General features: G+C 40.8%; 1 protein-coding gene across 1 annotated transcript in view; it reads right to left on the reverse strand.

Annotated features, from left to right (window-relative positions):
- The window catches only part of map3k5 (mitogen-activated protein kinase kinase kinase 5), a 195700-nt gene that overhangs the window by 27988 nt on the left and 154889 nt on the right, over window positions 1–12823 (reverse strand). The window contains exons 20-21 of the mRNA XM_048596746.1: window positions 10880–11057; window positions 5641–5809 (exon numbers count right to left, since the gene is read on the reverse strand). Coding sequence (XP_048452703.1) covers window positions 5641–5809; window positions 10880–11057 — 347 coding nt within the window. The remainder of the gene's footprint in view (window positions 1–5640; window positions 5810–10879; window positions 11058–12823) is intronic.

Below are 12823 nucleotides of genomic sequence, written 5' to 3' on the forward strand. Positions count from 1 at the left end.
GCCAGGATTAATTCACCTGTACTTTACCGTAATGCCACAGATGGCATTTTCTAAGTAAAACAAGGGACCTTGAAAATAAAATGATGAAACATCTTAATAAGTATGCTATACCAAGAGAGAATTAGCCTGACCTATTTGCAGAAATTCTTGATAGCAGAAATTCTGCAGTGGCGATGTTTCTTTCATATGCAATGTGGGACTAGGTCTGCAGGTGGCAGATGTCCTTTAACTTTATTTGGAACATAGAGAAATGTAGTGATATGCCTGTGAGTAAAACTAACACCAAGATCTATACAAAATTCAGAGCTTAAGGATGTTGAATGGGTTAGGGACTTAATAAATTCATATACCATATAAACTAAGTCCCTAACCCATTCAACACCCTGAATATTGCATAGATCTTGGTGTTAGCTTTACTCACGTGCATATCACTACATTTCTCTGTGTTCCAGATAAAGTTAAAGTCAACAACCTCAGAGATGAACACAGAGTGCAATTTCAACGAGGGTGATGAATGTACAGAAAGAGAAAAGTACTGATAAAATAAAACAATTGTGAACCTGTTTCCACAGTACATGTGCCCATCTCCGGGCTTCTAGTACAGGTATTGTATTCTGGTCCTTAACAAAAATATTGCTTTCCCAAAAATGTTATATTACTTTTGTCTTTTCACCATTCAAGATGTCCTACAGTAACTAAAATAAAACATTATTTTTCCATGATCAGAAAGATGCTTCATCAGAAATCAACAATTCAGTACGCCATTAAAAATCAAGTTATGCATTATGAATAAGGTACAATATTTTGGAGGATTGCCAGTAGCAAGAAGGATCGTGTTTGTTCAGCAATTTTTAAAAGGTGGCTAAATGTGGGGAGTTCAGCTGAGCTATTGTGGAGGAGCAAGGAATTACTGAGAGGAACCTTTGGATCTGTGTTGAACTGTGCCAATGTTTCTGTTAGTTTCACAGTGGAAATGATGACGAAGAATGCTGACAGTTCTCTCGTCATTACAACCACAATGCTGCTGTAAGGTCCAAAACAAGGAATATATCAGGGCTCAAGAAGGGAAATTCCAAAGAAAACCATATTCTGTTCTAAATTTTCACAGTTAAATTCTGTGTCTTATAAAAAAAAGGAAGTGGACTCAAAATAGTCAAGGTTGATAACATGATTATATTTCCAGAAGCTTTTGAACCCCTACATTGTAAAACAATTCTTGCTAAAACCGACACAAAAGGACTGGAGATGAGCCCACTGCCTCTAAACAGCTCTGGACAAAGAAAAATATGAAGATCCGTTATGCTAAATTAATACTTGCAGTAGCCTTGTCACCTTGCAATGGAGAATGGAAATTAAGAATTTTCACAGTTCAGGATGCAGCTATCATAGAAACATTGAAAGCAGGAGCAGAAGTGGGCTATTCAGCCTTTCAAGCCTGCTAAACCATTCAATATTATCATGGCTGATCATCCAATCAGTACCTCGCTCCTGCTTTCTCCCCATATCCTTTGATCACTTCAGGCCCAAGAACTATATCCAACTCCTTCTTGGAAACATGCAATGCTTTGCCCTTATCCGTTTTCTGTGGCACAGAATTCTACAATCACAGAAGACAGTTCCAAGTTCTCCCATTATCCTGGAAACATATTATTCAAATCATTGCTATGACGACCAGGGTGAGGTAGATAGGAGAAGCTGTCTACCTTAAACTAAACCACAAGGAAACCCAACACACTCAAGAGGCCAAGTCATTGCAACAAACTATGTTACTCCAGGCACAAGTACTGAGGATTGCATAAGAAACTTATTGGTTTACTAGCACTCCACAGGAATAGCCCTGGAAGATGCCTCAATTGGTTCTGCGGCAGTGTTGGTAGAGGCCCTCACTCAGAACCTAAACCTGCTGGACAGCACAGCATTGTGTGCGTGTGTGACAGAGAAACACCCTAACAGCCTCTGTGCTCCGCAGCGGCAGCAGAGTGAGCACCGACCAAAGCGATGGCAGCAGATCAAGTGCGGGCCGGGCCGAGTCCCAGAGCAACAGAGGGGTCGAGGTACAAATTCCGGTACAGCACGACTTACCTGGTCACTGCTGAGTGCTGGTGAGGAGCGTACTGGAGGCTGCAGCAATTCAGGGCAATTACTGGACTTGGGCCTGGCACCACATGCTGAGCTGCTGTTATTAGACTCTAATTTAAATCCTTTTCACTATGTTATAACTACCTCTGTAAGTAATGCTTATGCTTTCCTTTAATCCTCTTTGTATAAAAACACATTCTTTTTACTCTGTTGTAAGATTTGTATTTTGGTACTTGTACCTAAGATGGCTCCATTAAAAGGCAGCCATTGTAAAAACTTTTCACTGTACTCTTATACTTCTGGAGTACAAGTGACAATAAAGGATATTCTATTCTATTCAATGTTTTCTTCCTGTCTGGAGAACAGTGTCCTCCTAAAATCCCGAGATGTGAGCAAGACCATTGTAGTGTTCTAGGACACATGGGACACTCAATGCATGCTGCTGGCAAGGGAACTAACCCTAGCTCCCCAAATCCTCCCTAAATGCCAACGCACTGATCGGTGCAATGGGAGGAAGATACTTGTCCATCCCTTCCATCAGATCCACTAACAGTGTGGCCTGATCTCAGGCCTAATGGTGGTAGGAATTGTCCTTGAACTGTTGGCAGCTGGGATCAATTTTCTACTTAGGAAAAATTTGGCTGGTAATAAAGTTGCCGCTCCTCTTGTAGTTTTAGACCAGTGACATGAAGAGGAAAGCTGAACACCTACAGAAGGACCTCCCAAGGATCTTCGCCGGCTGCCTAGTGATCCAATCCAAGGAACAGTGCCCAGGGAATCATGCTGAATCATATCTGACACGAAAGAACATGGTTGTGGTTGTTAGGTCAGTCGTCTCTCCAGGAGTTCCTTAGGGTAATGTTCCAGGCCCAACCATCTTGAGCTGCTTGCCTCCATCAAAAGGTCAGAAGTGGGAAGTTCACCAATATTACCATTCACAACATCACAGATACTGAAACAATCCATGACCAAACGCAGCAAGACCTAGACAAAATTCAGGCTTGGGCTAAAAAGAGGCAAATAACATTCATGCTAATTCATGCTACACAAATGTTAGGCAATGACCATCTCCAACAATTGTCAGGAGAGGAGTAATCCACCAGAGAGATAGCTGGATCTGTTTTCCTTCAAGGTCAATAACAAGTGCTGATACTTCATTACAAACCCAAAGATCCTGAGCATTGCTTCTTGTGACAGGCTAACTGGATTACCTAGACTCTTCTGGAAAAGAACTTTACAAATTTAGGGGTTGATTATAAGTAGTCCTTTATGCCAAACTTTAGCCACGTCTAGTTCTGACATATCCTCAAGGTTTCTTGTTCAATTTTAGATGGCAGAAGGCAGAACGTAGCACCACACTGTTGAACTTGCCAACACATTTCTCATAGCTAACATTGGTGACAATGTGGGGTACTATGCAATGAGGAGCAGTGGTTCTTGGAAAGAAATGGCCTCAGGAAAAGAAACTCAATTCTAGGTTTATGTCTTAGGTGATAATGTTCACAAAAAAGGTTGCAAAATTATCAATCTATTTTTATATGAGAGCAGAGGCCATTAGATTCAGCTCACAGCATTTCATGAAGGTGGAAAACAAGAGCATTACAGTATAGGAGCCTGTAGTAAACGAGGCCCACTGTATAATCCTTTCTAATCCTTCTCTTTGTAAGCATGCTGATAACATTATGTGCTGTGTTTGAATTGTATGCACATGACAAGCATGTGGAATTGTGGATGTATTTATGGCCTACATGTGATAATCTGGCAAGTTTCCCAGTTCATGTCAAACATTCAAGCTCAGCTATCCTACTTTGGAAGAGGTCATTAGGAATGTCAGTTCTTTAAACAACGAACTGTCTTCTGTGTCTTTCAGACAAATAAATGTCTTGCTGGAATTATATTTCCACAGTATAAAAACTGGAGTTTTTTATGGGATGTTTCAAGTACTTTTACAGTATATTTTCCTTAGTTCCTCAAACTTCATCCTTCGAGTCTCTTTCCAAATATTGCAGCCCGTGTATATTCCAAATGTGGATTATTCTGACCTATCCATAAACTTTCACTACCTCAAGGAAACCACATCCTTGTCAAGTGAGATCAAGGCATCTATCAATAAAAAGCTGATTTTCATCTATTAAAAGTACTTTGTAGTCATTGGTTTCAAGTTTTGCAAAATCAACCAAGTATATACAATAACGTTTAGTTCTCTGAGTAAACAGCAACCTGCATTAGCTAGCAGCAATGCTCAGGGTGAATATAGCAATGAGACATGATTTTTGTGAAATCTGTTGAAGTTTTGGAGGATGTTACTTGTAGTATTGATAAAGGAGAGCCCGAGGAAATAGCGTGTTTGGATTTTCAAATAGGGTCTCACATAGGAAGATGGTAAACAAAATTAGAAGCCATGGGATTGGTATCCCATATGAATTGGTGAACAGGCAGGTGGAATACATGGATGGTAGACTGCAAGCACACTGCAATTATCAGTGCTGCAGCCACAGTTGTTCACAATTTATTTAAATGATTTGCGAGTGGGACCCAAATGTCATATTTCCAAACTTGCTGATGACACAAAACTAGTTGGGGAATGTAACAAAAACAAAGTGCTGGAGAAACTCAACAGATATGGCAGCATATGCAGAGAGAAAAACAGAGCTATTGTTTTGAATCCAGTGATTCTTCTTCGGAACTGAAGGGGGCTGGAAAACAGTGATTCACAAAGGTGGAGGAGAAGTAAGTGGAACAGATTGTGAAGATGCCCAGGACAAAAGGTAAGGAGAGTGTTAATGATAGTAAAGAGGGACTAGTTACAAAATAAGTGTAAATGATTCGTATGAATAGTTGAAAACAGGTGAGCTATGCTGAGAACAAGCCCATGCCATCAAGGCATGGGATATAATCAGAATGGAGGAGAGAATTTTTGAACCTCAATGAAGACTGTAAAATGCCTGCGTGAAAAATGAGGTGCTGTTTATCCAGCTTGTGTGGGCTTTGTTGGAACACTGCAACAAGCTGAGGATAGATATAGTAAGCGTGAGACCAGGATAATTTGTACAAATGGCAGACATCTGGAAGGTCAGGCTTATAGCACCTAATTGAATGTAGAGAAACCTGATAGGTTGCATGGCCTATGGTCCTAATTTAGAGAATGTAGAGGTGTTAATGACTACGTATACTGTAACCAAGAGGGGAAGAGGAAAAACAGGCAATTTCAAACCAATAAAACAAATAAACCATCAGAGTTAGCACCCGAGAATACCAATACACATCCACATTAGCCTGCAATATCTCCAGAATAAATGGGGGGCAAAACCAATTGTTTTTGCTGCAACTTTCTGTATGTACATTTTCCAAAGACTGAGTTTGAAGGTGGGAAAATGTTGAACTGGCGAGCATTTGAATGGGGAATAGGTTCTAGGGGCAAGTGTGTGGATCTATAAGCTTGATAGACTATTTGCCTGTCTATTTGGTCTGTGGCTGGGAATATTTGAAAACTGGATAAAATAGTTTTTAATGATTTAAAACATAATTAATTTCATTTAAACAAGGAAAATGAATGTTCACCTGCATAAGAGATTCAAGCAAGTTCCTCACAACTTTGTCCTGGTCCTCCGTTAGTATCCGATGTAGGGTAGCCCTTCGCTCACTGTCTTTCTTTAGCATAAAGAACCCTGCATCCTTTTCCTCAGGGGATGGCGGTGCACTGTGATCTTCAAAGTGATCATCAGGTATACTACAGGTTAAAACGAAGAAACATGAGCAATTTGGAGAAAGGTGCACGGCATCCAAGGGTAAAGAGGAATCAACAATCACAATTTAGTTAAATCTTTGAAAGCCTATGGAAAAGGTACCAAGGTAAATGTTTTGCCCAGCAAAGTAGAATTGTTGAAAATGTGGTCCATAAGATACAAGAGCAGAATGAGGCCATTCAGCCCACCAAGTCTGCTCCACCATTCGATCATGGCTGATACGTTTATCAACCCCACTCTCCTGCCTTCTTCCCATAATCCTTGATCCCCTTTCCAGAGATAGAACCTACCTATCTCGGTCTTCAATGCACTCAATGACTTGGCCTCCACAACCTTCTGTGGCAATGAGTTCCACAGATTAACCACCCTCTAGCTGAAGAAATTCCTCCTCATCTCAGTTCCAACGGGTCACCTTTCACGCTGAGGCTGTGCCCCTGGGTCCTAGTCTCTCCTACTAGTGGAAACATCTTCTCCATGTCCAATCTATCCAGGCTATTTGGTATTCTGTAAGTTTCAATCAGATCCACTGACCCCCCCCACTCCCACCTCCTTCTAAACTCCATCAAGTACAGACCCAGAAACCTCAAGCACCTCCTTATAATGACAAGCCCTTCATCCTTAGGATAATTCTTGTAAACCTCCTCTGGATCTGTCACACTTGTCCCACTTGCCATCTCCCCTCACCCCATTCACCCCAATCACTCTGACTGAAAAAATGACCTTTGTGTATCCCAGTTCACCCCAATCACTCCAGTTCCTTCATGAAGTAATGCATTAATGGGTATTAATGAAAGAGCTCAGAAACCTAAATCACAAAAACTTAACATTTCTGATTAACAATTCTATTCTGCTAAAAATTCAAATTAAAGGGACAGAAGAGAAGCATACAGTAATTTTGTTTTTCTTTTTCAGGTCATGTTTCCATTATATCTTGCTTATATTTTCAAAAAATGTTTAATGCATTCTTGCTGAGCTTTCTGGAACAGATAACTAGGAAATGGAAATATTTTGAGGGCAATTAAATCATTCTGTAATTACTGTAAAGAAATTGGCTCCTACAATACAAACCAGCTAATAGTACCCCAGCCCATTTAACTGAAGGGTAGACCAAGAGGTTCCCTTATATGAGTCAGTGTCATTTTACTACTGGGAGATGCTCAGAAAACTGTCCAATCACACCAGTTCCTTAAATTTCCGGAGTGCTTGGGTATATGGATGGAGTATAAAAGCAATTCCTCCGCTTTTTCAATGTTTTGTTAACAAAATACAATCTTAGGTTTCATTTAAAATATTTTGCTCTGGGTTTATTTTAAAAGCTGCTACCTTAAAACTGGAGTTTGGCAAACAGCCTTCCGTCTACCTCAGTACAAGGAATAGAAAGGGGAAAGGAATAAGTCAATAAATACCTCGCTGTCTCAGTATCAAGAGGGGGAGTCTGCAATAATTTAAATTCACTTTCATTCTCTCTTTGACTGTGACTTATATAAAACAATCAAGTGATGAATTGGTCAAAAGAAGTTAATTTAACCCCCTTACTGATAGCAACAAATTTTCAAGATACAACACACCCCTGATAGCCATCAACAAGTTCTTGTTCCTCCTCTGTTACTACCAGTTGTTGCTTTTCGCTTGCAGTCTTGCTGATTTATTAAGCTTACTTAAATTGTCCCTTAGAATGTGTGTAGCTTTGCTGTTGCTTGCTGGCCAGAGGAATGCAGTGAGTTATGAAGCATTGTCTCATTCCAGCTCACTGCCATTATGGCAGGCTGCTATTCGAAGGTTACCATATTGTCTCCATGAAATTCCTTCCACCAGAGCTAATGGTACAGCGTGTGAATCGTGTATGCATTTTCCTCCTCCCTCCCCCCCAACTCCCCGAGTGATACGAATGCCAGTGTAGGAGTGGATCAGGACACAACCAACACAATGTTCCTTTTGGTTCTGCTTGCCCAGTGGATGTACAACAAGCTGGAACTTCTTCTGGCCATCATCTGTTAGATTTGTTCCCACTCTGCCCAATTATTGGCATCCTGTTTCCCTACTGCTTAGTGAACCTCAGAAGCACACCTTCTGGATTAGTCTGCACTAGTGGTTGGGAAGCAGTCGGTGTCAAGGCAGCACATTTTGTGGCTAAGTTGACAACAGTGACTTTACTCTTCCTAACACTGAGCTGTGAGATGCTCTCTGTCATCCAGAGCCTGATGTCAGGCAAACAGTCTAACAGTATTTGCAGTGGAGTTGTGTACCAGCTTAAGAACAAAAGGAATAGGAGCAGAAGTAGGACGTTCAGCCCCTCATGCCTGTTCTGCTATTCTATAAGATCATGGCTGATCTGCCGCAGGCTTCACCTTCTTTCTCAGGTCCACATGGCCCTCAAGACTATAGAATCTACCAACTATTTCCAGTGATGTAGCCTCTATTGCTTCCTGGATTAGTAAATTCCAGACATTCACTACTATCAAAGAAGAAATTCCTTCACATCTCAGCTTATTCTGAAACTATGTTCCCTAGTTTGAGATGCAACCAATAGTGGAAACATCATCTCAATATCTAACCTGTCAAGCCCCTTCAGAATCTCACAGGTTTCAATAAGGTCATCCCTCATTCTTCTAAAATCTCAAAGGATTAACCTGTTTATCTGTTATTGATACGTCAAACCCTTCAGCCTAGCAATCAGCCCAGTGAATCTCTAACGAGCAGCCTCCAATGCCAATATATCTTTCTGATGTAAGGGATCAAGACCATGCACAGTACAGCAAATGTGGCGAACCAACTCTCTGCACAGTTGTAACAAGACTTCCCTAATTTTAAACTCCAAGCCCCAAGCAATGGAGGTCAAACTTCCACTTGCCTTAATTACTTGCTACATTTGCATGCTAACTTTTGTATTTCATGCACAAGAATGCACAGATCCTTCTGCTCTATATTTTGTTCATGTCACTCTCTATTTAAATAATAGTCTGTCTTTTGATTCTTTCTACTAAGATGTACAACCTCATACTTTCCCATATTAAATTTCACCTGCCAAGTTTTATGTCCATTCATTCAACCTACCATATAGTCTACACTCAACCTTGCAGATTGCTATGTTCTCTTATTCAAGCACAGGATACTTCTCCAAACAATGTTTAAAAGACATTTGCATAAATTCATGAGTAAGAAAATGTTTGGAAGGAAATGGGCCAAGCACAGGCAGGGGGGACTAATTTAATTTGGGTTATGGCCGGCATGGACTAGTTGGACCAAAGGGTCCGTTTCCATGCTGTATGACTATGACACTGGTTTGAAACCAGTTGTGCTCCCCCTCAAACTGTATTTGAAATTCTATTATATTATGATTGCTATTCTCTAGAGAAACCTTAATAGGATATCTTATTAATGCTTTCTCATTATACATTACTAGATCTAAAACAGCCTGTTCCCAGCCAAGTTCTGCAACATACTGTTCCAAGAAACAATCTCTGATACGCACAGCAAATCTGCTTTCCATATTGCCCATGCCCATCTGATTTGGCCAGTCAACATCCATATTCAAATTACCCATGAAAATTGTAGTCCCCCTCTCACACACCTCCATTATTTCCCAATGTTTACTTTTTAATCCTAAAGTGTGGCAACTCTTCAGTGGCATACAGACAACTCCCAACCAGGACTTCTTCTCCTTGCTCTTCCTTATTTCTGCTCAAACTGATTTCACATTACAATTTATTGCAGCTGTATCGCTACTTGTGAACACACTGACACACACCTTTAGTAACAAAGCTACCCAACTTCCTTTTCACCTGTTTTTCCAGAATGTTTAATGCCCTTGAATATTGTGTTCTCAGTCCCGATCACCTTTAAACCAGATCTCTGTAGCAGCTATCAAGTCATAATCATTGATTTCTATTAGTGAACTCATCCATTTTGTGAGAAATGCTACATGCATTTAGATAAAGAGCCTTAAGTTTTGACTTTTTACCATTATTAATGAGTGTGATTGTAATTTCTGCTACACTATTTTGCATATATTTTCTACCCCTTCCATTCACATTTGCTTCTTCACTCTCCTGCACCTCTGCTCTCTTGTATCTTTTTGATCATTTAAAACTTCTCTTCAATTCCTTTCCCTCACCAACTAATTAGCTTAAAGACCTGTCTATAATCCTAATTGTAGGATTTGCCAGGACGCCACTCTGCTTATGGCTCAAATGAAGCCCATCCCAACTGAACAGCTCTCTCTTTTCCCAGGACTGGTGCCAGCAAGCCACAATCCAGGAACCCACTTCTCCCACACCAATCTCTGGAACACACAGTTATCCCTCTAATCCTATTTACCTTATGTCAATTTGCATGTGGCTACGGTGTAGTCATGAGAATGATTACATTCTGCTTTTTAATTAGGACTTTTAATTTTAATCAAATATTCAACTTGCACTTAAACAGGGTTGTGGTAGGGCCTGATAATAGGGAGAGTGGGATGACCGAGAGTGGGTGGGGGTGGGGGGGGGGGGGGGGGTGGGGGTGGGGGGGGGGGGGGGGGTGGGGGGGGGGGGTGGTGGCTGCTTTGCAGAGGTGGTGAGAGACTGAATGAACAGCAAGGGCGAAAGTTAATGTGTTTTTAAGCATAAAGTACTTTCCTTCCCACTAGAGCAGAATTCAGGCCTACAAAATTGGGCAATTAAGTCAAGCCTATTACTCAAAAAATCTGAGAGGCTTAAAAAGGGTCAGCTATTATCACTTGATTGGAGCTGAACAGCAGTCACTGCTGCAGAGCCAGTGGCCCCAGAGTTTTGGCTGCTGAACGCACTGCGGGGTGGGGTCACACCCCACAGTTTGGGAAGCCCTGCATTAACAACATTGCGTACATTTTTTTTCCTCGGCGTCACTCCTGCCCCACCTCATCCCAAAGGATGAAAGGAGCAGAAGTTAACGCCATCTAAAAGACAGGGAGTGGAGATAGGAAGAGAGAGAGACAACATAATCTTCTGAAAAGAATGTTTCTCCTTTGCCTCTGAACAAAAACAATACTGAAGAGGATCTAGATAGCCATGAGAGAGCACGCTGCTATTTACCTGAGAAGCAAAGGTCTATTTGCTTTGCTTTCTTTTTCAATGCAGGATTTCGCCCTTGATTTGAAAAAGAATAGATCCTGCTTCAGGTCGGAGTCTGGTGAAACTGAGCCAAATTCACTACCACTGCTCAATTCCTCCACAACAACCGGAACTGGGAGGGATATGCTGCGAAGATAGTCTGTATCGAAAATAAATGAAATATTAAGAAGATAACATCTTGGCAGAGGCTATTTATTTAACTTTCCTGTTAGGAGAATGTGGGTATATATGTCTCTCCCTCCTCTAAGCATATGCTGTGTTCTTCCCTAAACTGACCTGTTTCCAAGCCATGCAGCTAGTCCAAAAACTCCTGCTGTGGCATGAGCAGCTTCATCACAATTTGCTCTTTAGCTCCATTCCTGCAAATTATAGCTTGTGTGGATTCAGAAACCCACACAAAACATCTGCATTGCTGTTGTCTAACATGATAGATTTTACAAATGTGTTTGACTAGTCTTTGAAAATATTTTATTGGAGCTGGATTTTTCCTGATTAGAATCTTCAGTGTGCTTGTATCAGTGCGATAAAATAGTCACATCGAAATTATATGAGGTTTGATCAAGTCGATCTAAACACATTGAGGATTTACAAACACAGAAAGCTAAGCTAACATAGAATTCACATACAACTATTTCACACAAAGGAAAACAAACATGAGTAAATTGAAGAATCAAAGCACTCAAGAGACAAGAAAATAATTTTGTGAAGGGATGAGGGATAATGAAGAAAATACAGCAAGGTGAAGTGGGGTCATCAGTTTGCTGCACCAAATACATTACTCAGTTCCTAAATGCACATTTTGTCTGACTTTCTAGAACAGTGCTTGAAAATCTTTCACGAAAAACTACATTGAGCAATGATGTCACTCGATAAAGAAAGGCTGAGAGATACCAAATGATTCCATACATTAATAGGTGGTCACGTTAACAAGCAGTACATTTTTCATGAGCAGACAAACAATCAGTAAATCATTTATTACTTCTGCAAAATTGGCAAAATGGACTTGTAAATCATTGTACAGTATAGTGTCTTTTAAGAACAAGATATGAAAACTACTTTTTCCTATTCCTTTGTAGCATACAGGTGTTCCTAACTGCTCTTAAACTAAGATGGTTAGGCCACTTTAGAGGACAATTGAATGTCAACCATCCTACTGTGTGGCTGGAATCATACTTAGGACCCATCCAGTATAGTGTCACATTTCCTTCCCCAAAGGACATTAGTAAGCGAGACAGGTTTTTACAACAATTGGTTAACTTTAATTCCAGCTTTTAAATGAATTCAATTCTCATCAACTGCTAGAGTGGCATTTAGCATGCTATTGCTCCCTCCCCCGCAGCAATATTTTGTTCTGCAAGAAGAGGGATGATCATTCTGGAGAACAGAACATATTTTCATAATATCCACCAAGCAACAGTATCCAAAGATCTTGGATCTCAGGAACAGTTTGTGCTCTCATCACAAATCGATAAAGGACTCCTTCCAAATGCATTTCACTTCGAATGTGAGAACACTAAAATCAAATCAACTTGAATTTGGAGAAGTTAACTTTGTTTTCCTGATGTTTGAAGCATGAAAAATAACCGGAATGGGTGCTTCATGCCATTAGAAGGCAACAAACTTATAGTTAGAGATAGTAGGAACTGCAGATTCTGGAGAATCTGAGATAACAAGGTGCAGAGCTGGATGAACACAGCAGACCAAGCAGCATCAGAGGAGCAGGAACACTGACGTTTCGGGCCTAGACCCTTCTTCAGAAATGGGGGAGGTGAAGGGGGTTCTGAAATAAATAGGGAGAGGGAGGAGGCGGATAGAAGATGGATAAAGGAGAAGATAGGTGGAGAGGAGACAGACAGGTCAAAGAGGCAGGGATGGAGCCAGTAAAGGTGAGTGTAGGTGGGGAGG

The sequence above is a fragment of the Rhincodon typus genome, chromosome 5, assembly GCF_021869965.1.
Source record: "Rhincodon typus isolate 14 chromosome 5, sRhiTyp1.1, whole genome shotgun sequence".
Classification (NCBI taxonomy): Eukaryota; Metazoa; Chordata; class Chondrichthyes; order Orectolobiformes; family Rhincodontidae; genus Rhincodon; species Rhincodon typus.